The sequence below is a fragment of the Ceratina calcarata genome, unplaced genomic scaffold (assembly GCF_001652005.2).
Source record: "Ceratina calcarata isolate Rehan_Ccalc_2016 unplaced genomic scaffold, ASM165200v1 scaffold110.2, whole genome shotgun sequence".
Taxonomy (NCBI): domain Eukaryota; kingdom Metazoa; phylum Arthropoda; class Insecta; order Hymenoptera; family Apidae; genus Ceratina; species Ceratina calcarata.
The window spans coordinates 221,321-241,454 of NW_017131915.1; the positions used below are offsets into that span (position 1 = coordinate 221,321).

Consider the following 20,134-nt stretch of genomic DNA (forward strand, 5'->3'; position numbering starts at 1 on the left):
CTCTTGGGTGCGACCCAAAGAAAAAGACTGTTCTCTTGTATGGGCATTTAGACGTCCAACCAGCATTAAAGGAAGATGGCTGGGATACAGAACCATTTACACTCGTTGAAAAAAATGGCAAATTGTTCGGTCGTGGAAGTACAGACGACAAAGGTCCCGTACTTTGCTGGATCCATGCATTGCAAGCTTATAAAGCTATTGGGGTTGATATTCCTGTCAATATTAAGGTGCTACAATTTTTAAATTATTCATAGCATACTTTCTTTTAATTTTTTACACTAACTTTATCTCCATTTAAGTTTGTTTTTGAAGGTATGGAGGAAAGTGGTAGTGAAGGTCTGGATGATCTCCTTTGGGCACGTAAAGATACGTTTCTGAAAGGAGTGGATTATGTATGCATATCTGATAATTATTGGTTAGGCACCACAAAGCCGTGCATTACATACGGCTTGAGAGGTATCTGCTATTTCAAAGTTGAAGTAATTTGCGCTGCAAAAGATTTACATAGTGGTACATTCGGCGGGGCTGTGCACGAGGCAATGCCGGATTTGATATATTTGTTAAACACATTAGTCGACACAAATGGTAAAATGTTAGTAGACGGCATTTATGAGGAAGTTGATAAAATTGTGGCGAAGGAACTGGAAATGTATAAACAGATAGAATTTGACGTTGACGAGTTTCGAAATTCTATAGGAGCTAAACGTTTAGCTCATAACGAAGATAAGGTGAATATATCTATAATTAATGGACATTTACTGATAATAGAATTAACATACTTTGTTTCGTAATCATTATTCTTGCAATTGTTCCCTCCGATTCTAATTTATCAAAAATTTTGAAAAAAGATTGGAAATGTATTGCTATTTGAGTAGTATGTGTATTTTGTTCAGATTTTTGCCTTGCTTTTTACTACAAATTAGGAAAAATTCTCAATCAATTCGAAAATTTGTTCTCAGTAGAATTTAATCAATTTAAGCAAGTTGCGATGAATTAAAAATTGTGTAAAAAAATCAGAGTCAACAACTCATTTATTTTCAGTCGAATTACATTTATAATACAACTGTTTCGTTACGTTGCTAGATACAACTTTTGATGCACCGATGGAGACAACCAAGTTTGTCCCTCCACGGTATCGAGGGTGCATTCAGTGAGCCAGGTGCAAAAACTGTTATCCCAGGGAAAGTTACTGGCAAATTTTCGATTAGACTGGTACCGAGTATGACTATCGATAATACTGTTCAGAAAGTAACAGACTATTTGAATAAAAAGTGGGCTCAGAGAGGTAGTCCGAATAAAATGACCGTTAGCATGATTCACGGTGGAAAACCGTGGACGGAGGATCCTGATCATCCGAATTATTTGGCTGGTAGGAAAGCTACCAAGCATGTGTACAATGTAGACCCTGATATGTCGCGCGAAGGTGGTTCGATTCCGGTTACTCTAACGTTCCAAGAAGTAACTGGTAAAAATGTATTACTCTTGCCAGTCGGTGCTGGTGATGATGGAGCACATTCCCAGAATGAAAAGTTAGACGTTCGTAATTACATCGGCGGTGTAAGTATTTTTAATTATAAGTAAGGTAATGACACCAATAGTTGACCAATTAAAGGACATTTTTTGCCTGAATAATAGCAATTGCTCTTTTATTATGTAGTAAAACTTCATGCAGAAAAATGCTGTTCTAATATTCTAAAGTAAATAACGAAGCTAACTTTCTAAAATAGATATATTAACCGCATTGCAGAAAATTCTATAATTGCATCAGAAATTGAACAGCCTTGAAAAGGAGAGAACTAGTAATTGACTATACGTTAGTTAGTAGTCGATTACTTATAATAGGATCAAAAAGATTGAAAGCGATTGATACTTCCAGCGCATTCAATTGTTTCCTAAATACATAAAATCTGTAGTCCATTCATGTGTATGAGGAACTACATTTTCCCACTCATAATGTAAGCAATGCCTTACTTAAATATTTTATATTATTAAACTTAAAAATTGCTACTTATTTACTCGCGCAAGAAAAATGGATTTCAAGGAATTATTCATTCGCTTGAAAATGTTATAAATATTTATAATAGTTATTTTAAAAATTATAATCTTTTGACATACAAGTTGCCTCAAGGCCACATTAAAATTTCCTTTAGTGCCATGAAAAGGAAAGGAGATAACAATAATAATCTCATTTGTTATGACTTCATAAACATTCTTAAAAAGTTGCTAATTCATGCTGACGCAAAAAAACCCAATTATGCTGATAATTGTATCACTTTAGATAAAACAGAAATTTTACGAATCTCATTTGAAACGTGGAAAGTGTGTAAGAGATTACTTTGATAATATTTGGATCGTTTTATTCGATTCCACCATACCAATCCATAAACCCGTACATTAGACGAGGGGTGTGAAGCCATCTCCGCATTACACGATTCACTATCGATAGTACCATCGATAGTTCTAGTCCACGGTCGTATACATATGGTCGATACGACCGTGTTCTAGTAATATCTCTATAGTTCTAGTCCGATTTGTTGCTATGCTCTGATATGCCCCTCCCATGAGATAAGAGTTATCTTCATTAATCATTCTGATCATAATATGATCATCATATACTTGTAACGAAAGAACTTCAGTTTATTAGTTGTCAAGAATATGCTTGATACAGTCGGTGTCTGATCGAAATAAAACTAATAGAATGGCTCAAGAACTTCCAACACCTTTAAAACAGCTGTTTAGGTATGCAAATAATTATGCTATTAATGAGCGATATATAAGTACCACAGTTTTTCACAAATCGTATTTGTTTAATAAGCTAACAACTTCCGATAAATGTCTTTTAGGACATAATGTGGGCCTCTAAATATCTTGTACTTAATGATAATATTTGTATATTAAACTCTTATTCAAACATTATAAATTGAACTCTTATTTAATTTTTAAAATTGGAATCTTTCAAACTCATGTACTTATCTCGGTTATCTTCAAATTGTAATTCGACAAATTTACTGATTTATCTATACAAGTAGTTTAGAAGAACTTTGAATACAAGTGCTATATGTTCAATTTTTAGCTACATTGATGACCACCAGAAAGAATACATAAATAATTTACGTGAAGCAGTAGCTATAAAATCTGTCTCAGCATGGGCAGATCACAGAAACGAAATTATTAAAATGATGAAATGGGCAGAAGCCAAATTAAAGGATCTTGGAACTATTACAGAATTAGTAGATATAGGGATACAAACACTTCCAGATGGAAGTGAAATTGCACTTCCACCTGCCTTGCTAGGGTCTCTTGGGTGCGACCCAAAGAAAAAGACTGTTCTCTTGTATGGGCATTTAGACGTCCAACCAGCATTAAAGGAAGATGGCTGGGATACAGAACCATTTACACTCGTTGAAAAAAATGGCAAATTGTTCGGTCGTGGAAGTACAGACGACAAAGGTCCCGTACTTTGCTGGATCCATGCATTGCAAGCTTATAAAGCTATTGGGGTTGATATCCCTGTCAATATTAAGGTGCTACAATTTCAAAATTATTCATAGCATACTGTTTTTAATTTTTTATACTAACTTTATCTCCACTTAAGTTTGTTTTTGAAGGTATGGAGGAAAGTGGTAGTGAAGGTCTGGATGATCTCCTTTGGGCACGTAAAGATACGTTTTTGAAAGGAGTGGATTATGTATGCATATCTGATCATTATTGGTTGGGCACCACAAAGCCATGCGTTACATACGGCTTAAGAGGTGTCTGCTATTTCACAGTCGAAGTAATTTGCGCTGCAAAAGATTCACATAGTGGTACATTCGGCGGGGCTCTGCACGAGGCAATGCCGGATTTGATATATTTGTTAAACGCATTAGTCGACACAAAGGGTAAAATATTAGTAGACGGTATTTATGAAAAAGTTGATAAGATCATGACAAAGGAACTGGAAATGTATAAGCAGATTGAATTTGACGTTGACGAGTTTCGAAATTCTATAGGAGCTAAACGTTTAGCTCATAACGAAGATAAGGTGAATATATCTATAATTAATGGACATTTACTGATAATAGAATTAACATACTTTGTTTCGTAATCATTATTCTTGCAATTGTTCCCTCCGATTCTAATTTATCAAAAATTTTGAAAAAAGATTGGAAATGTATTGCTATTTGAGTAGTATGTGTATTTTGTTCAGATTTTTGCCTTGCTTTTTACTACAAATTAGGAAAAATTCTCAATCAATTCGAAAATTTGTTCTCAGTAGAATTTAATCAATTTAAGCAAGTTGCGATGAATTAAAAATTGTGTAAAAAAATCAGAGTCAACAACTCATTTATTTTCAGTCGAATTACATTTATAATACAACTGTTTCGTTACGTTGCTAGATACAACTTTTGATGCACCGATGGAGACAACCAAGTTTGTCCCTCCACGGTATCGAGGGTGCATTCAGTGAGCCAGGTGCAAAAACTGTTATCCCAGGGAAAGTTACTGGCAAATTTTCGATTAGACTGGTACCGAGTATGACTATCGATAATACTGTTCAGAAAGTAACAGACTATTTGAATAAAAAGTGGGCTCAGAGAGGTAGTCCGAATAAAATGACCGTTAGCATGATTCACGGTGGAAAACCGTGGACGGAGGATCCTGATCATCCGAATTATTTGGCTGGTAGGAAAGCTACCAAGCATGTGTACAATGTAGACCCTGATATGTCGCGCGAAGGTGGTTCGATTCCGATTACTCTAACGTTCCAAGAAGTAACTGGTAAAAATGTATTACTCTTGCCAGTCGGTGCTGGTGATGATGGAGCACATTCTCAGAATGAAAAGTTAGACGTTCGTAATTACATCGGCGGTGTAAGTATTTTTAATTACAAGGAAGGTAAAGACACCAATAGTTGACCAGTTAAAAGACATTTTTTGCCTGAATAATAGCAATTGCTCTTTTATTATATATATTATGTATCTTTTTATTATGTTTTATTTAGTATATTAGGAGTTTTAAAAGTCTTATTTTTTGAAAGAAAGTGGGACTGGTCAACTTTAGCTTACTTATTTTTTTCAAATTTCAAATACTGTATATTTTGTTTTCAGACTAAATTACTTGGAGCTTATTTGTATGAGGTATCTCAACTTTAGCGTTCAACTGCAATAGATATCTCCCCACCTATATTCAAGATTTCAATTTATTCAAGCAATATGTTACATAAAATATTAAGGTAATTTTTATAATCCAAATGTTGAGTTGTCTGGAAAGTTTGTTCCGATTTTTAAATCGGTGATTGAATTAGAACAAGTCTGAGTACATCAGAATGATTAAAAATAAATGACATCTGTCATCAATAGAACAGCTGTACCACTATGTACCACTTCCGATATCTTTTAATTCTAAAAAGTAAATCATAGCATCGGCCATAGGGCAGGAAACGTTGCCTGGAAACCGTATCCTGATTAGAAAGAAAGAGTCAATAAGAGACCATTCGTTATCTCTTTCTACTAGCGCATGATAGAAAGAGGTATTCTATTTTTTTCTCTATCTAAATGAGTATGCAGTACCACTTACCCAAGAGCCTTTCCTATGTCTTCCCTGTCTTCCCTACTCTATCTATAATAACTCTATGATGTAATGTCGAAAACATTGATGAAATAGAGCTCAATGGTCGAAAGATGATCTTTTTGAGGAGAGGAACCTAGAGAGAGAGACCATAGAGAGACGATCTCCTTAGATTCTGCAACTCGACCAGTGGCGCCAAGCGGCCACACGATCTTTTTTGTACGACACCAAGTCCCATAAGGCTGCCACTCTTTATAAGTACTTACTCGATGATAGTGACTTCTCCCGTAAGCCGTAAGCGGCAACCGTAATGGCGATGATGCGATGATGGCGATCGTTCGTAAATTGCAAACGAGTTATTAAACGTCTAGGAGAGAAAGTTCGAGGATAACTTGTGTGCGATACATATTCGCTCAATTTCCAGACTTCGTAAACGTACGATTAGTTGTTACGACACACATTTTACAGTCGGAGTTTAGTTTCCAATACCGACCTTGATAATGTTGGAACAAAACGAGCACGAACATACTTCCGAGGAAACAGAGCACGAGATAAACGCGGAGAATAACAGTGAAGAACAATTAAAAAGTGAGTACAGTATGTTAAACAATGAAACGAACGTTGAACTCCCACGGTTTAATGATTTTAATGAAATGGAAGTTTCATTGTTTAACATACTTGTTTCGCCTGTGTTGAAAAATGAAGACACGCGATCGTACATCAATACATTTAGTTCATTGAGATACATCGACTTAGGTAACAATAATACAGTGCAACAGGATTTGGAGTTGCCAGACGACGAAGCCAGTCGTAGTCCTTGTCCTAGTGACGAACAGGATGAAAGCATTTGCATAGTATCTTCTGGAGAAGATAGCAACCATGCTTATAACGATGAGAACGAAGATGAATACACAGATAGTGAAGGTATGTTAAAAATATAGGCAATTATCTATAAATAATGATACGACATTAAAAACAATTATTTTTTATTGTGGTTGATAGATATGGATGACATGGAGAACTCAAATGGAATGTTAGAAAATGAGGAAGCAGAGGATGATGAAATTAGTGATCCTTTGAGAATATACAATGAGGATAATGAAATAGAATATGAACAAGACATGTTTGATAGAGCATCGGACGACTTTATATTAAACAACAGGCTAAGGCATCACCACAAAGAGAGAAGTTTGTCATTACAAGATTTAAACATTTCCAAACACAACCTTCACTCGCCGCAGAAGAAAAAATGGCACAATTATTTAAACTTAAAATTAAATAAAAATACATTTAGAGAAGCATATTCTGCTATGTACAAAAGGCAAATTATGTCACATAAAAATGACTACATGGACAATAAAATGATGAATTATCTAAGAGATGTGAGGGAACAAAATAAAAATGTGAGAGATGAGTATATGAAGGAACAAGAATTAATGATTAATAAAAGTAAAGGGAATGAGGGTAAGACGTTTTCTGTCTCACTTATCATAAGAATTATATTTTTGTACAATCGAATTTCAAAATATGAATAAAAGTTAATCATTATTATTTCCTGTGTATAGGTAATAATATTCAACAAGTACGAACGAAGCTTAGAAATCAGGCCACAGAGAACTGTGCAGAAGAAATCAATAATGACTTGCAGCAAGAAGAAATTGTAGACAGTAATTTAAATCCGAATGCTTCACAGATTTTTGGAAATAAAACATCTAATGGCATAATTGAACAGCAATACGAACATATTCAAGAAGCTACTGAATACAGTAACACTTACAATGTAAAACACGTGCAAAATTGTGATAATAACATTGGAAAACGAAATGGATCTCTCGACGTGAATGCTCATATGAATTGTAATAATGTAGAAACTGATGCACAAACAATTGAGAACTGTGACGCAAGTGTTTCGAAAATTATGAGCATTAAAAACGTAGTGGCCTCCGATGAACCAGAGAATGTGAATTCTGCGAAAAACAAGGCAGTCGACAGATTAAACGCTGAGATTGCCGAGTTAAATACTCAAATTCGACAATTCCATCAAAAAGCAGCGACGGAAGATATAAAAATGAAACAAGAATTGGATTCGTTAAAAAAATCGTTGGCAAAATATGAAGGTAAAAGTAAAGTGTGTGAAACAAAAGGTACTTTACAAACTGAAATTATTGCGAATGCTTCTAATAAAGATACTGTAACTTCAGAAGAAAGAAAGAATATAATATCCATTAGCAATGTTGAATCTGCAGTAATTACTGCTGATGATTGGCCAGAGGCTACTTACGTTCCAGTCAGATCTACCGAATCATCTGAGATCAATTTGAATCGTACTTCTAGTAATGGTGATACCTTAAAAAAAACTGTAAACTCGGTGCTACGAACATGTATTATGTCGTCTCCGTATTCGGAAACGTTTTCAAATGTAACGCAAGGTAAAACAAGAATTGAGAATCCTTCAGTCGGTAGCATTAAGAAGGAATTAAATGGAAACATCATGGAAGATCAAAGTCAAGATCATTCATTGCATATGAATTCAGCAATCGGTGCATCAAATTCCAAGAAAAGGAAAGCAGTGGAAATGCTTGACGATTCTTCTTTTGCCCAGGTTTCAAAAATATCTCATACTGAAAAAAATAATATTATTGATGCAGCTGATGTAGAGTTCAAATACCCCGAGATGCATACAAATTCGAAAATTAAACAAGAAATAAGTAATGGATCTATTAATAGGAATCGCAATGGTTCTATACCTGTACAGAGTACAATGGAACATATAGATGATAACGAGGATAATGTGAAATGTTTCATATATAGAGATGATAACAACAGTAAGAACAGGAGCTTTTTAATTCAAACAGAGGAACCAGTAAAAGACTCAGGGAGTGAGAAACATCGTATCGAAGAATGTGGCCCATATTTACTGGGTAATCTTGAAATAAGAATGTCGAAAATAAATGGCGTAATTAGTGTTTGGGGCAAAGAAGTAGATAACGAATCTAAAAGCGACAGTGAGGATGACATGGAAATATCTGTAAAACCATCTACGAAGAATACCTGTTGCTGCCAAAATACATGGCAAAATAGATTCAATGGAGGATCATCTATACATTCACCTAGCAAAAAACAGAGAATTCCATCAAAATTCAACAGATCCAGTCATTGTAATTTATCGTTAAAATCGTCAACATTCATAAATGATATGAACGATCAACGAGATAAACAATGTTTTGGCCCAACGACGTCCTGTGGAAACTGCACTTCATCACACTGTCATAAATATGAATGGGCAACGTGCAAAGATGTTGCAGATTCACAGAAACAAGTACATTCCTCTTGTGTATATCATACCGAACCTATAGACCAAACATGTGATTGTAGTTCATATCATGAAAAACTGGCATTCGATGTTAATTCTAAGTGCTGTAGAGATACGTTTCATAGTGTAGGAGTACAAAGGCATGGCTGCAAAAATGTATGCACGGCAAAATCATCTTTGAACAATACTTGGGATAATAGTAATCAAAATGTTTCATATGAAGACGAAGAAGTTCCTTCCATTCCACATAGACGAGCTAATGAAACTGCCGAAGTAAGATCACTAACATTTTTTTAAAAGAATATATCAAATTATTCACAGTGACTCTCTTTGACCCGTTCGCTACGGCAGTCCGCTCCGTCAAAGTAGTCCCACTGAACGGCGCACCGCGTCGGAAAGTGTGCACATTGCCGACTATAATTATATATTTGATGTGTAATTGATGCCTATAGTCGATGCTCGTAGCGAAAGGGTTAATATTCGGATAGATTTTAAAATGGAACAACTTCTTTAATTAGTATTACTTAGCTTGCTTCCTTAACTTGCTTTTTTAATATTGTTTTGTGTATATTGTTAATATGTTTAATTGTGTTTTCTTATGCATAGATGAGACAACGAAGATTAAGGCGTAAAAGAGTAGAAGGAGTGATTAAGGGTCTTTTAGACGAATATGGGGATTGCCATGACAATAGTGTTGCGAATGAAAATCGCAGTGAAACACAAAATTCATCTCATATAGTAAATGATCCTCCGGAAACTAAAATTCCTCCTAAATCTGAATCTGTATGTTCTATGTCCATACGAAGTGATAACAGGTAATATTATTATTTGTGTGATTACAAAAATATTTTAGACGAAAATTGATAGTTCCTTTATAGTTGCAGGTGTTGTCATGGACATAGACGTTCGCTCGTCAGAATCGAGGAATTACAAATGGGGATGGTCAGAATAGAATCGCAGTTAAACACGATTGTAAAAATGCTCAATAAGCTTCACTACGTGGACAGGAACTAAATAACAAGGCTTCTCTTGTTTCTCTGTACAGACATTACTATTTTTATTTCCTCACAATATAAAATTTCCATTATCATTTTCCATTTCATTTAATGTAAACAATATGAAGACTTTTATTCATATAATCATATCTCGGCGGAGCCATGCAATATAATCGAATTTAAAGGATAATTGGACGTAAGTCAAACATCGGTACAACAACGTTCTACACGATAAGTCGAACACTGATGCATCAATATTCCATACTATATCCTATTGTATGAGTCTCATATGTTCCTATTTTCTATTTTTTAAATTGTTAACTGTCTTGTTTATTAATTATAAAAGGAGTCTACAATTGATTATAAAATATCTTCTTTATATTTTGTTACATTTCGAATGTTTTTACAACAAAACATTCAGCTGTTTAGTATTAACATATTTTGAATCCGCAACTTTTTATTTTACTAAATACTTAAAATTGAAATACGATTATATCGCTTAGATCCGCTGGTCTCTTATAAATAGGAGGCGTCGATGTGATGTATAAAAACGAAAGAATACCCAATGATACGAGATTCATCATGTGATGAGCTTTGTATTTTTTTTTATTATAAAAATGAATTGTTTAATAAATTTAATGTACAAAGTTATGAGTAATTAATATTCCTTTTATGCTGTTTAATGTAGGTAAACGGGTATCTGATTTCGTGCCAGGATTGCAGAGTTTTCAATTGCCACGTTAACAAGTAAAGGATTAAATTTTAATTATTAAGTCGAATTTCTTTCTATTAAAAAGTAAAAAAAGTCCTAATTAAAAATGTATATCTACAATCTTTAATTAAAATAAATCTAAATTAACGATTAAATCTTAATTCTTATTTGTTAGTAATTAGTTGTCTTAGTCTTAGTTGTTAGTAATTAACGGTTAAATCTTAATTTATTAAAAGATGTTTAATTGAATGATTATTCGGCTAAAATTTCAGCCAAGGGGTCGGAGCATGGGGGTTTTCGGAAATTTAGCGGATTGTTCTGCACTCCTGTTTTATCCATCCCTTATTTTTTAGTTCTATTTATTTCCACTAAGGGCGCTACATAAAGTGGATGCAACGACAACCAACGGCAACTTATACTGTGATTATGGCTAAGTTTGCCAGATGGACGTGAAGTGTCTTCTAAAGTATATCATTGACGGTTTTATCAAACATTTATTTTCCGAGGTAAGATCAAATAACGCGTAAAATTCTAAATCCATTCTATGCTACCGATGACTCTGACAGCAATCGCTGACCGCGGGAACAATATCAGTTTCTCTGAAAACCGTGAGCCAATATCTGGCTTTTCCTCCAGCCGTACCTGAAGGTACAATAATAGACTTGGCTGGAACCTGCAGCCTGATTAAATAAATAGTATTGTCTATCTCTCGAACTGCTCTACCAGCAGTAACCCAACTACCTTTCCGCCTGGCGTGAATAGATCCTATCGTACGCAACAAAATTTTTTAACATTTAGTTAAGCTACAGACCAGACGCATAACCTTTTAAAGATCGTAGAATGCATTCGGACGTTTAATTTTATCGTACTATACTTTCATTTATTCTTTATTATGTAGCAGATCGCATGGAAAAAATAGTAGCCACTTTATATAACTTTTTGTCCATAGTTATGGATGTTTGTTATTTTAAGATTATCCGTATAATTATATTATTAATCAAACTTATCTGTAGGACTGTAATATAAGAACCGTCAAATTTCTTTATTGTATACCTGTTCAAGAACGAACAAGGAATTACGTTAATTTTTCTCAATGAAGGACAACTTTGATTTACAGCAGATAGAAATATGGAAGGGCAACAGTTCTGTTTACGATGGCACAATTTTCAAAACACACTATTGAGCTCTCTGCCCAAACTCCTCGATGGTGGTTATTTAACAGACGTCACGCTAAGCGCTGGTGGTAGACATATACATGCACATAAAATTATACTTTCTGCTTGTAGTTACTACTTTAAAGAATTGTTCAAGGTACCGCACGCAGTTCTTTTAAAATTGTCAAAAGCCTCTTCTTCCAGTCATATTCAAAATTAACTTTTAGGATTTAAGTTCTTTGCAACATCCTGTAATTGTATTACCAGGAATGGAGTATGCGAATTTATGTGCCTTGGTCACATTCATGTACAATGGTGAAGTGAATATATATCAAGAACAGCTACCTGCACTTTTGGCTATGGCAGATACCCTCCATATTCGTGGATTAGCTGATATAGCTGGGGTAAGGAAGTTCTCCCATGTTTTTGATTAATGTAATAAATATGCAGAGCGTAAGATCATTCGAAAACACTCTTGGATCGGTAAGTTTGTATATCAGGTTCTAAGGGTTTCCTTGTATTTCTATTATTTTCATTTGAATGCATATTTGGAATTTTATACTTCTATCTTTCTTTTACAACTGTTCTACCAAACCTCTTATATTAATGCTTTGTATTTTGAAAAGCATGATTGCATTTTTAAGCATAACTCCTATGCAATTAACTTTTCTCAAGGTTTAAAGTGAAAAAATTATAGTCAAGTCCAAAGATTACTGTAACATAAAGATAGCTTTTAATCTGCGGATAATAATTGCACTGTTTTCAATTGACTATCCTACTAATTGGTATATTCTTTTTTAACCCCATATGAAATAGGGACACATAATGAATTACCGTTTGATCAATTATTGTCCCTTGTCGAAAGAGGCGTGAGATCGTGAAAAGAACATCTGTAACAAAGCATGCATTTTCTTCAACGCCCTAAACATTAGTAATCCCCTGGTAATTGTTATTCCCTTGTAACCCATTGAATCCAGAAGACATGTAGAAGACAAAATTACACATTCAGTTAATCATTTAAGAAAGTGCAATTATTTATACAACAATTAAAAATAGCAATACTCGTACACTGATTAAATCTACCGTTCTCCTTAATAGAAAGTCAAGAGAAATTTCAAAAGAATACATCGAATATTCGCTTCTCTCCCTTGTTTAATCTTTATATTACCCTCTGATCGTGTTGTTTTGTTCAGGTCACTTAAATACATTCACTGTCGTTCCTCAAGAAGTATCACACAGAAGGAATTACCTCTACTACACAATATTATGTTCATACGTGCATCGAAGGAACGATAATGAATATAAACGATATCCACGAGATCAAGATCGTTGTGTGTGTTGCAACTAAATGCAAGTGGATGCCTCCCATGGAACCTTTCCCCATAGAATGAGTTTACAGGTATATCTAAAATAGCTTTTTCCAAAAAATCTCTACATGACTAAAAACTGTCGGTAGATGTACTTTAGAACAGTTAAGTCTCTTTTTTTTATTCACATGATGTGTACTTTTTTGCATTACAAAAATAATGCTTCATACTTTAGTCGAGAGTGGCTATAACAAATATTTTAGAATTAATGTACACATACTTATCAGTCCTACTTTTAATTAAAATAAAGGAATACCGATGGAAAGACTCGTGCATGAAAATTAAAGAATTCTAGTATTTTTATAATGATACATACAATTCTTACATGAAAACTCGTCACATGAGTAATATATTTAATCTCAGAGGCTAGGTAGAACAGGAAATACTTGATGAAACATAAAGATCGAACTCTAGAGGAAGCAAACGTAACTTGTAACCTTTAATGTATTCTGTTTCGATGATTCACAATTATAATTTGCTTTCTTTTATAGAAAAACTCGAGGCACGACAATGGTTTATACGTCGAACCACCGCCGGAACAGCTGCAGGAAAAAACGTTAGCTGATACATCGATAAAAAAGCAGAGCAAGGACAACGTGATGTCAGGCGGTAGAGAATCTTTAGAAAATGCGTTAGACACCGAGACGACCGAAAACATGGAAGAATCATTCAACGATCAAGAAAGTATACCGTATTGTGTAAAGACAAAGCCTTATTACTCTATCAACGCGAAATTAAATCAAAAGATCAGTATTCCTTCTATAAACGCGTCTACCAACAAGTACACTGAGAAAACTTATTCGGAAATCGGCGTGGATGAGAGTACGCCTGTTTTAGAAGATCAAGTCACGCCAGTCGAAGAAGCGAATCCGTCTCCCGTTTGGGATGCAAATTTCAAATTTCTGACGAGCTCCGTCGGCAGTAGAACGACGCAAAATTATAACAAATCTAGTGTCACTTGTCTTATTTGTGGTAAACAGCTGAGCAATCAGTACAATCTGCGGGTACATATGGAGACGCATAGTAACAGTTCGTACAGCTGTACGGCATGCTCGCATGTCTCGAGATCGCGGGATGCGTTACGGAAACACGTTTCCTACAGGCATCCGGTGGCCTCACCGCAAAAACGTTCGCGGTATACTACACCAAAACCATAGAAACATGTATCTCCATTTATATTACATCTACTGGTTTAGGACATCTTTTGTCGGAGAGATAAACGTTCTGTTATTTATCTATGACTTTTTCGATTAAAACAAATTAATAAGTTATTATGATTCAGAAATTGAGACGTTATAGTTCCCAAGTAAGTCTCCAAACATCTTAAAAAATTAAGATAATGGGCCGATTAAAAATGTGTGCAAAAATTAATGAGAACCAATGTATATCGGTGATAGAAGTACCTATTCGTGATAAATTTCTTTGCGCAAGTTGACGCGAGTCAGTGAAACGTTATCCGTGTTATCCGCCAAAACTGAGTTAAGAACAAAGGAGTTTAAAATTACTTTTTATTTCGTATGACCCCTTGCAATTGTGTTTTTCATTTATTTTATTGCGAATAGGAAAAGTGGAATATTTATATTGTACAAAAAAACTAGGAAGAGAATTCAATATGAAAACTTGTGTACCTCATGTTTCTACATAAGAGATATATTCAGTACTAGACTGATTAAGAGTAAGGCAAGTTATAGTAACATCTCGATTGTTTTTAAGTGTACAAATAATAACTTAAAGCGTGATCACGTTCCTCGAGAGACCCTTAGTGTTCGAATTGTTACTGTTTTTCTTGTTATCGTTACGCTGTTTTAATAAAGACAATGTAGATATAGACAATTTTTCGTTTTGATGATATTTTTTTCTTTTTTTTCATGATTAATTCTTTTTACAATCACCCAGTGAAAATCGAACAATCAAAAAGACAGCATATTTTCGTCGTTTACATTGTAAATATCTAAAAAATAATTGTAGTATGTAAAAAATGTTATTTATAATTGACGTTGCGCAAAAATGTAAAAAGATACTGTAGCGATTTTATCTGTATATATATATATATATGTGTGTGTATGTATATATATATATATATTGTGTAACTTGTTTTGATTATTCCAATATATACCGAATATAAAAAAGATCACAATACAATCTGACCAACCTCATTCGGGAAACCGTATTAAAATATTATTCATCAACTACGAAATAAATAAAATGCGCTGAAAAATTAAGCTCTTTCAAAAAGAACGAGATAGATACAGTTACAAAAATATTAATTAAATCTTTTCTATACGCCATATCTTAGTATTGCAGTCCTGTCCGACCGAGATCAGTGTTTCCTCGTCCAGCCAAACTAAACGCGTTATTTGACTCTGAGGATGAGCATCTGAAACGAAACCGTTCTCATTTTCCTTCTGTTATCGATCGACATCGAAAATTTTAATAATCAAACTGCGGATTTTCATGCAAAATCGCATTTTCTGGAACATATTTTTATGTATATAATCCATTTATGCAGATTCTTTACTCGTATAATTTCGTAATGTGAGATAAACATTATTTATTTTATACATGTTTCAAAATTATATACACCACTCAAAAATATTATGTCCGTAGTAAAATCCGCAGTCTACTATTAACTGTACACCTACTTTTGATAATAGTATGCTTCGCTGGATTCGTCACGCTCCAAATGATGATCGTAGTGTCGAGGCTACCACTTGCGACCATAACTGAATCAGGAGACCATGCTACTGAATTCACTCTTGCATTATGGAAACCCCACTCCCTATTATGCGCAAGCTAAGGAAATTACATTTCGTTAAATAAATTTTTCCAGTCGAGTATTTATCAGAATATCATAATGATTAATTTCAAGCGAGCTCTACTCACCCTCTAAAAATCCGGCAAGCGTTTAGGAGGAGCAATATTTACAAAAATATTTATATAAAACGTGGAATAGCAATGAGAATGGTTTTACTAATGGCAACTATTAATAGTATGCAGACTGCGGACTTTTATGCAAAATAAAACGTTCACGATAAATGTATTCTACTCATCTTCTATCATGTAAACATTGTAATAAACACTCATCCGTAATTTTTCTATGTTTTTGAACATGACAAACGTTTTTTATATTCACTGTCACTACAATTTTTCTATGAATGCATAAAATCCGCTGTCTAATAATACGTTAAAAGCGTGAGATGTGCAGGAATTGAATTATTTAAGGATAAAGATTAGACTTAAAAGCAGTTAATGTGCTGTCTGCAACTTTATACAAGCCGCGACGTATAAAATACAATCGTGTTTTAGCATTTGTTCTTACAAATCGTGCAAACGATTTTACCTTGTATTCTGGCACAGTATAGAGAATAACCTTTCGATTAGTGTCGCAAGCTACCAAATATTTATTATCAGGACTGTAAGCGGCATCCGTAACTGGGCCCAGATGTTCCAGTTCAATTTTTGGTGAGAGACTAGTACCTGACAGTGCATATATGCGAACCTGGAATCAATTTTAAAATTATATTCATTGAATTGTACGAAAATTCTTACATATAACTTTTAATATAACTTTTACCCCGTCACGTGTACTTTCATTAATTTGATCTTTTCATTGTAACGTTAACAAACATACCGTATTATCCGTCGTGGCTCCTACAGCTACATCACCATTTTCCTGATTGATTGAAACGCAAGATGGTTCATAATCGATTGGAATATTAGACACCTTCCGTCCATCTTGTGCGATCGTTATCTAATATACGTAACTGTCATTAATTTAATTAGTCATTAACTTGAAATAAAATGCACGCGATAAAATTACCTGTCGAACGGTTACAATGACAACTATATCTTTGTAGATGTCCAAACCACGTGGTTGAGAGTCCAGTTTAACTATAGCCGTATCTGAGTACGTATTGGTATCAATATCAATTGTTCTTAAGGTATCGTCGATACCAGCGGTGTACAGCAAATTTTTTGCAGCTTTCATCCCATTAATTTGGTTCCCATGACCGTGGCCCTGAACGCGATCGTTCTCTCCAGTTTTCGCGTTCCAGTTAGTAATATACCCATCATGAGATCCAGTGTAAATTGTACTTCTATCAGGACTCAGAGTTAATACTGTTATGGGCTTGTTATGACCCTAAACGTGATGCAACAGTTAGAAGACTCATGCTGTGACAAAGCGAGTTCATTGTAGAGGTGTTAAAATAATCGAAAAATCGAACCGAGTTATGTACTTGCTTGTGCTCAAGCTGCTCGATCTATTAAAGCTACTCGATTTCTTCGAATTCTCGAATCGAATCGGTTCGATCGTTCAACTGCCCGAAGATTCGAGCATTTCGCTACCTCTAATTAAATGTTCGAATTACCTTTATTATTCTAAGTGGTTTCGTAGGATTATCATAGTCTAAATAATTAATAAAACCGCTTAAAGATACGGACAGCAAATAATTTCCTTGCCACAAACAGCTGACCTAGAGAAAAATTAATTTTTAATTCGATAAAGATCTTGGGAATTGAATACATCGTAAAATAAAAAAAATGTGCATACCTGTTGGTCGTCTACCGTTGTTCCCATGTTGAATTCACTAACCAATGAGCGAGTCTCTACGTCCCAAAGTTTACAAGTTTTATCACCGGAAGCGGTTAATAATTGCGTTCCATCTGGTTTCCAAGCTACCTGCGATATTGTTAACAATTGTTTAAAAACAAGTAGACGCAATAGAATAATGTTTATTTCACTTACTCCATACACGCCGCCTTGATGAGCAGGGGACCCTATTTCTCCGACTAAATCGGAACTCGTACCGTCATAAATAAATACTTTCCCATCGAATCCTGCGGATGCGAATAGATTCCCGCTAGGCGAGTAACGTACAGCTTGAACGAATCGAGCATGCTCCTGTTTCGTCATTCTATGCGAACATTTTAAGATTTCCTGATAATGCAGCATCTACACTGTCCGTAGCGGGAGCGATCTGTACATTGCTGAGGCGTCGGAAGGCAACAAAACTAGGTCACGGCTCAAAACAACTGGCTCAAGGCACCACGTCGTAAACGATCTCAAATCGGTACCGAAACCGCATAAATAAATAAATGCATAATAATAAGCGTAGTGACTCCTATTGATATTCAGACACATTTTCAAAGAGACTAACTTTTTTAATATTGAATCAAACACCTTCATTTCTTTTTGGGATGTTAGGCGGCCTGTTTTGTGTTAACAAATCAAGGTTGTGTGCTGTAAAATGCGGACAATATACGTACTTAAATTTAAACGGCGGTCCTTCGAAGACGGCAATCGTATTATCTTCGCTCCCGGTGATCAATCTGAACGGTCTAGCGGGTCTGAAGTCGCAGGAATTAATAGGTTTACTCTGGCCAGAGATTTCACCTACAGACGTACCGGTTTCCGCCATAAATACGTGACCAAATCTAAAGCCGCGTTAGGAAATGAAACTATTACTAAATCTGAAACTACACGCCAGAACATTGTATATTTCACCTTTCTCTTCCTTCTCCTACAACGACCATACGTTGACTATCAGGCGACCATGCGATGTCCTTAATAGGACCTCCGATAGGGTGGAACTCATTTTTCATAATGTGTTCCTTATTGACGGTGTCCCAAATACGTACTTTGCCCGATTGGTCTACACAGAAAAATTATAATTTAAAATATATACAATTTCACCTCAACGTCTGTACATTAAACTTCAATACGTACCACCTGAAGCTATGTAAAATCCGCTTGGGGAATATTTTGCAACATTGACTGCACATGAATGTTCTGTATAAATATCAGCAATTGCTGGGTTCTATAAATTAATTATTATTACAGTAATAATATGTTTAAGTATTTTATGGAAACTGTGAATTACTCACATCGATGTTTCTAATGATTACACTGTTGCCATTAGTATATAAAAAATTCTTTCCTTTAGGATCACCACCTAATACAAGAGGCTGTCCTCTTTGCGTCCTTGGTAATGTAGCAAAGATGTATTCTGCAAGATATACATTTGTTTCTTGTAATAGAGTCCAAAGAAGAGGATTGTGTAAGAAAATGCATATCTCTTAACTGGAACCAAAATACTACTTCCTTGATACATTGGCAAATTTCCAATTTGTAATATTTCATCTTATTTTAAGCATGGGAACTGTATTTTCTCCTAAGCTAACAATTTCCTTCGACTTCGGTAGCTTAATATTACTTATAAATTACATTAAATTCTGCAGTTATACTTTCTACAGATTTAATGAAGTATTTTTTATTATATTGCCTTTCGAAATTTACGTTAGTATAAAATAATATCGAAATCTAATCACCAACGTCTCGAAAGGCAATCACTTAGGATCACGTAGGATATTTAGATGAACATACGCAGAAAGAGGAATTGAAAATAGTCAGCTAACTGTTCGGCATCCAGGAAATAAAATAAAATATTGTATTTAAAATACATTGTGATAGGTTTAGTGAACAGTGAATTCCGTATGGGTGATACTATTCGAATTAAATTCGCAATTGATTTAATTGCAGAGCATCGTGACCGTAACAACATACGTGACATACGTGAAAAATTGAGGCATTTGAAGTGTTATGACTCAGTTCGAGATAAGCGGCCGGAAAATTGGGAACCTCGAGAAATCATGGAAAAAAAGTGGTAATGAATGATCCGGCGAGGGTGAAAACCAATTTAAACACGTGCGCCACTTACTTGTCTCATAAGACATGTTTCTTCCGCGTGTTTCTCTTAAATAATACTTGAAAAAACTCAACAATGGTAAATCGGTTCAATGCCTCTTCGTATCTCTCTCCGACTCCCCCCACACTCGCTTTCCACCGAAATACTTGTTCCGCCCTTGCCTTATATAGCTGATGCATTGATTATAGCAGAGAGGAAATGAGAGTGCTCACGCCCGGGTTTTGCGTGTTCCTCATACTGCTGGTGCCCCCAGCTCCAGCTCGTGCGTTTAAGGGTATACAGGAATCAAACTAGTACCCCTGGCGGAAAAACGGGGAACTACGAAAACGTTTATAC

General features: G+C 34.9%; 4 protein-coding genes and 1 long non-coding RNA gene across 13 annotated transcripts in view; 3 read left to right on the plus strand and 2 right to left on the minus strand.

The window, feature by feature from the left end:
• The window catches only part of LOC108633094 (Cytosolic non-specific dipeptidase 2), a 7,793-nt gene extending 2,449 nt beyond the window's left edge, over window positions 1–5,344 (plus strand). The window contains exons 1-5 of one of the 3 annotated variants that reach the window (XM_018038097.2): window positions 2,545–2,739; window positions 3,074–3,524; window positions 3,596–4,024; window positions 4,380–4,853; window positions 5,091–5,344. In XM_018038097.2, the coding sequence (XP_017893586.1) occupies window positions 2,699–2,739; window positions 3,074–3,524; window positions 3,596–4,024; window positions 4,380–4,853; window positions 5,091–5,135 (1,440 nt within the window). In that variant the 5' untranslated portion in view covers window positions 2,545–2,698 and the 3' untranslated portion in view covers window positions 5,136–5,344. Of the gene's footprint in view, window positions 1–7; window positions 228–299; window positions 729–1,083; window positions 1,558–2,544; window positions 2,740–3,073; window positions 3,525–3,595; window positions 4,025–4,379; window positions 4,854–5,090 lie in introns of those variants that run through there. The other 2 variants (XM_018038082.2, XM_018038089.2) reach the window with 2 other exon arrangements.
• Window positions 5,167–5,651, minus strand: LOC113463876 (uncharacterized). The gene is made up of 2 exons (XR_003388710.1): window positions 5,560–5,651; window positions 5,167–5,443 (listed from the first exon to the last, which is right to left on the minus strand). It is a non-coding gene; the product is annotated as an uncharacterized LOC113463876 (long non-coding RNA).
• Window positions 5,652–5,673: 22 nt separating this feature from the next.
• On the plus strand, window positions 5,674–9,909 carry LOC108633082 (uncharacterized). 5 transcript variants are annotated; one of them, XM_018038067.2, is made up of 6 exons: window positions 5,674–6,138; window positions 6,307–6,474; window positions 6,553–7,014; window positions 7,116–9,136; window positions 9,470–9,678; window positions 9,742–9,909. In XM_018038067.2, the coding sequence occupies exons 1-6, from the start codon at window positions 6,051–6,053 to the stop codon at window positions 9,875–9,877; spliced, it is 3,084 nt and encodes a 1,027-aa protein (XP_017893556.1). In that variant the 5' UTR covers window positions 5,674–6,050; the 3' UTR covers window positions 9,878–9,909. The 5 variants fall into 5 exon arrangements, with proteins under 5 accessions (XP_017893556.1, XP_017893560.1, XP_026666658.1 ...); XM_018038071.2 differs by having other exon boundaries at window positions 6,322–6,474; XM_026810857.1 differs by lacking the exon at window positions 5,674–6,138 and having other exon boundaries at window positions 6,145–6,474.
• A 1,038-nt stretch (window positions 9,910–10,947) lies between these two features.
• On the plus strand, window positions 10,948–14,924 carry LOC108622004 (protein abrupt). 2 transcript variants are annotated; one of them, XM_018019637.2, is made up of 4 exons: window positions 10,948–11,076; window positions 11,688–11,881; window positions 11,952–12,128; window positions 13,583–14,924. In XM_018019637.2, exons 2-4 carry the CDS (start codon window positions 11,699–11,701, stop codon window positions 14,246–14,248), a joined length of 1,026 nt encoding a protein of 341 aa, XP_017875126.1. In that variant the 5' UTR covers window positions 10,948–11,076; window positions 11,688–11,698; the 3' UTR covers window positions 14,249–14,924. The 2 variants fall into 2 exon arrangements, with proteins under 2 accessions (XP_017875126.1, XP_017875134.1); XM_018019645.2 differs by lacking the exon at window positions 10,948–11,076 and adding an exon at window positions 11,083–11,340.
• Window positions 14,721–20,013, minus strand: flr (actin-interacting protein 1 flr). 2 transcript variants are annotated; one of them, XM_018019623.2, is made up of 14 exons: window positions 19,811–20,013; window positions 18,978–19,099; window positions 18,820–18,910; window positions 18,598–18,745; window positions 18,360–18,527; window positions 17,839–18,007; window positions 17,644–17,772; window positions 17,462–17,566; window positions 16,912–17,232; window positions 16,723–16,842; window positions 16,432–16,590; window positions 15,975–15,977; window positions 15,734–15,884; window positions 14,721–15,468 (listed from the first exon to the last, which is right to left on the minus strand). In XM_018019623.2, exons 1-14 carry the CDS (start codon window positions 19,824–19,826, stop codon window positions 15,359–15,361), a joined length of 1,812 nt encoding a protein of 603 aa, XP_017875112.1. In that variant the 5' UTR covers window positions 19,827–20,013; the 3' UTR covers window positions 14,721–15,358. The 2 variants fall into 2 exon arrangements, with proteins under 2 accessions (XP_017875112.1, XP_017875119.1); XM_018019630.2 differs by lacking the exon at window positions 15,975–15,977 and having other exon boundaries at window positions 19,811–20,012.
• Window positions 20,014–20,134: the final 121 nt, after the last annotated feature.

Coding starts and splice junctions, on each gene's coding strand:
- flr (XM_018019623.2), bottom strand. Junction 18,008..18,359: donor GGACCGCCGTTTAAATTTAA/GTACGTATATTG, acceptor ATGTTCGCATAG/AATGACGAAACAGGAGCATG. Junction 16,843..16,911: donor TCATTGTAACCGTTCGACAG/GTAATTTTATCG, acceptor TACGTATATTAG/ATAACGATCGCACAAGATGG.
- LOC108633082 (XM_026810857.1), top strand. CDS start 6,150: ATGTTAAACAATGAAACGAACGTTGAACTCCCACGGTTTAATGATTTT. Junction 6,475..6,552: donor TGAATACACAGATAGTGAAG/GTATGTTAAAAA, acceptor TGTGGTTGATAG/ATATGGATGACATGGAGAAC. Junction 9,137..9,469: donor GAGCTAATGAAACTGCCGAA/GTAAGATCACTA, acceptor TCTTATGCATAG/ATGAGACAACGAAGATTAAG.
- LOC108622004 (XM_018019637.2), top strand. CDS start 11,699: ATGGAAGGGCAACAGTTCTGTTTACGATGGCACAATTTTCAAAACACA. Junction 11,882..11,951: donor ACTTTAAAGAATTGTTCAAG/GTACCGCACGCA, acceptor ATTAACTTTTAG/GATTTAAGTTCTTTGCAACA. Junction 12,129..13,582: donor GATTAGCTGATATAGCTGGG/GTAAGGAAGTTC, acceptor TTTCTTTTATAG/AAAAACTCGAGGCACGACAA.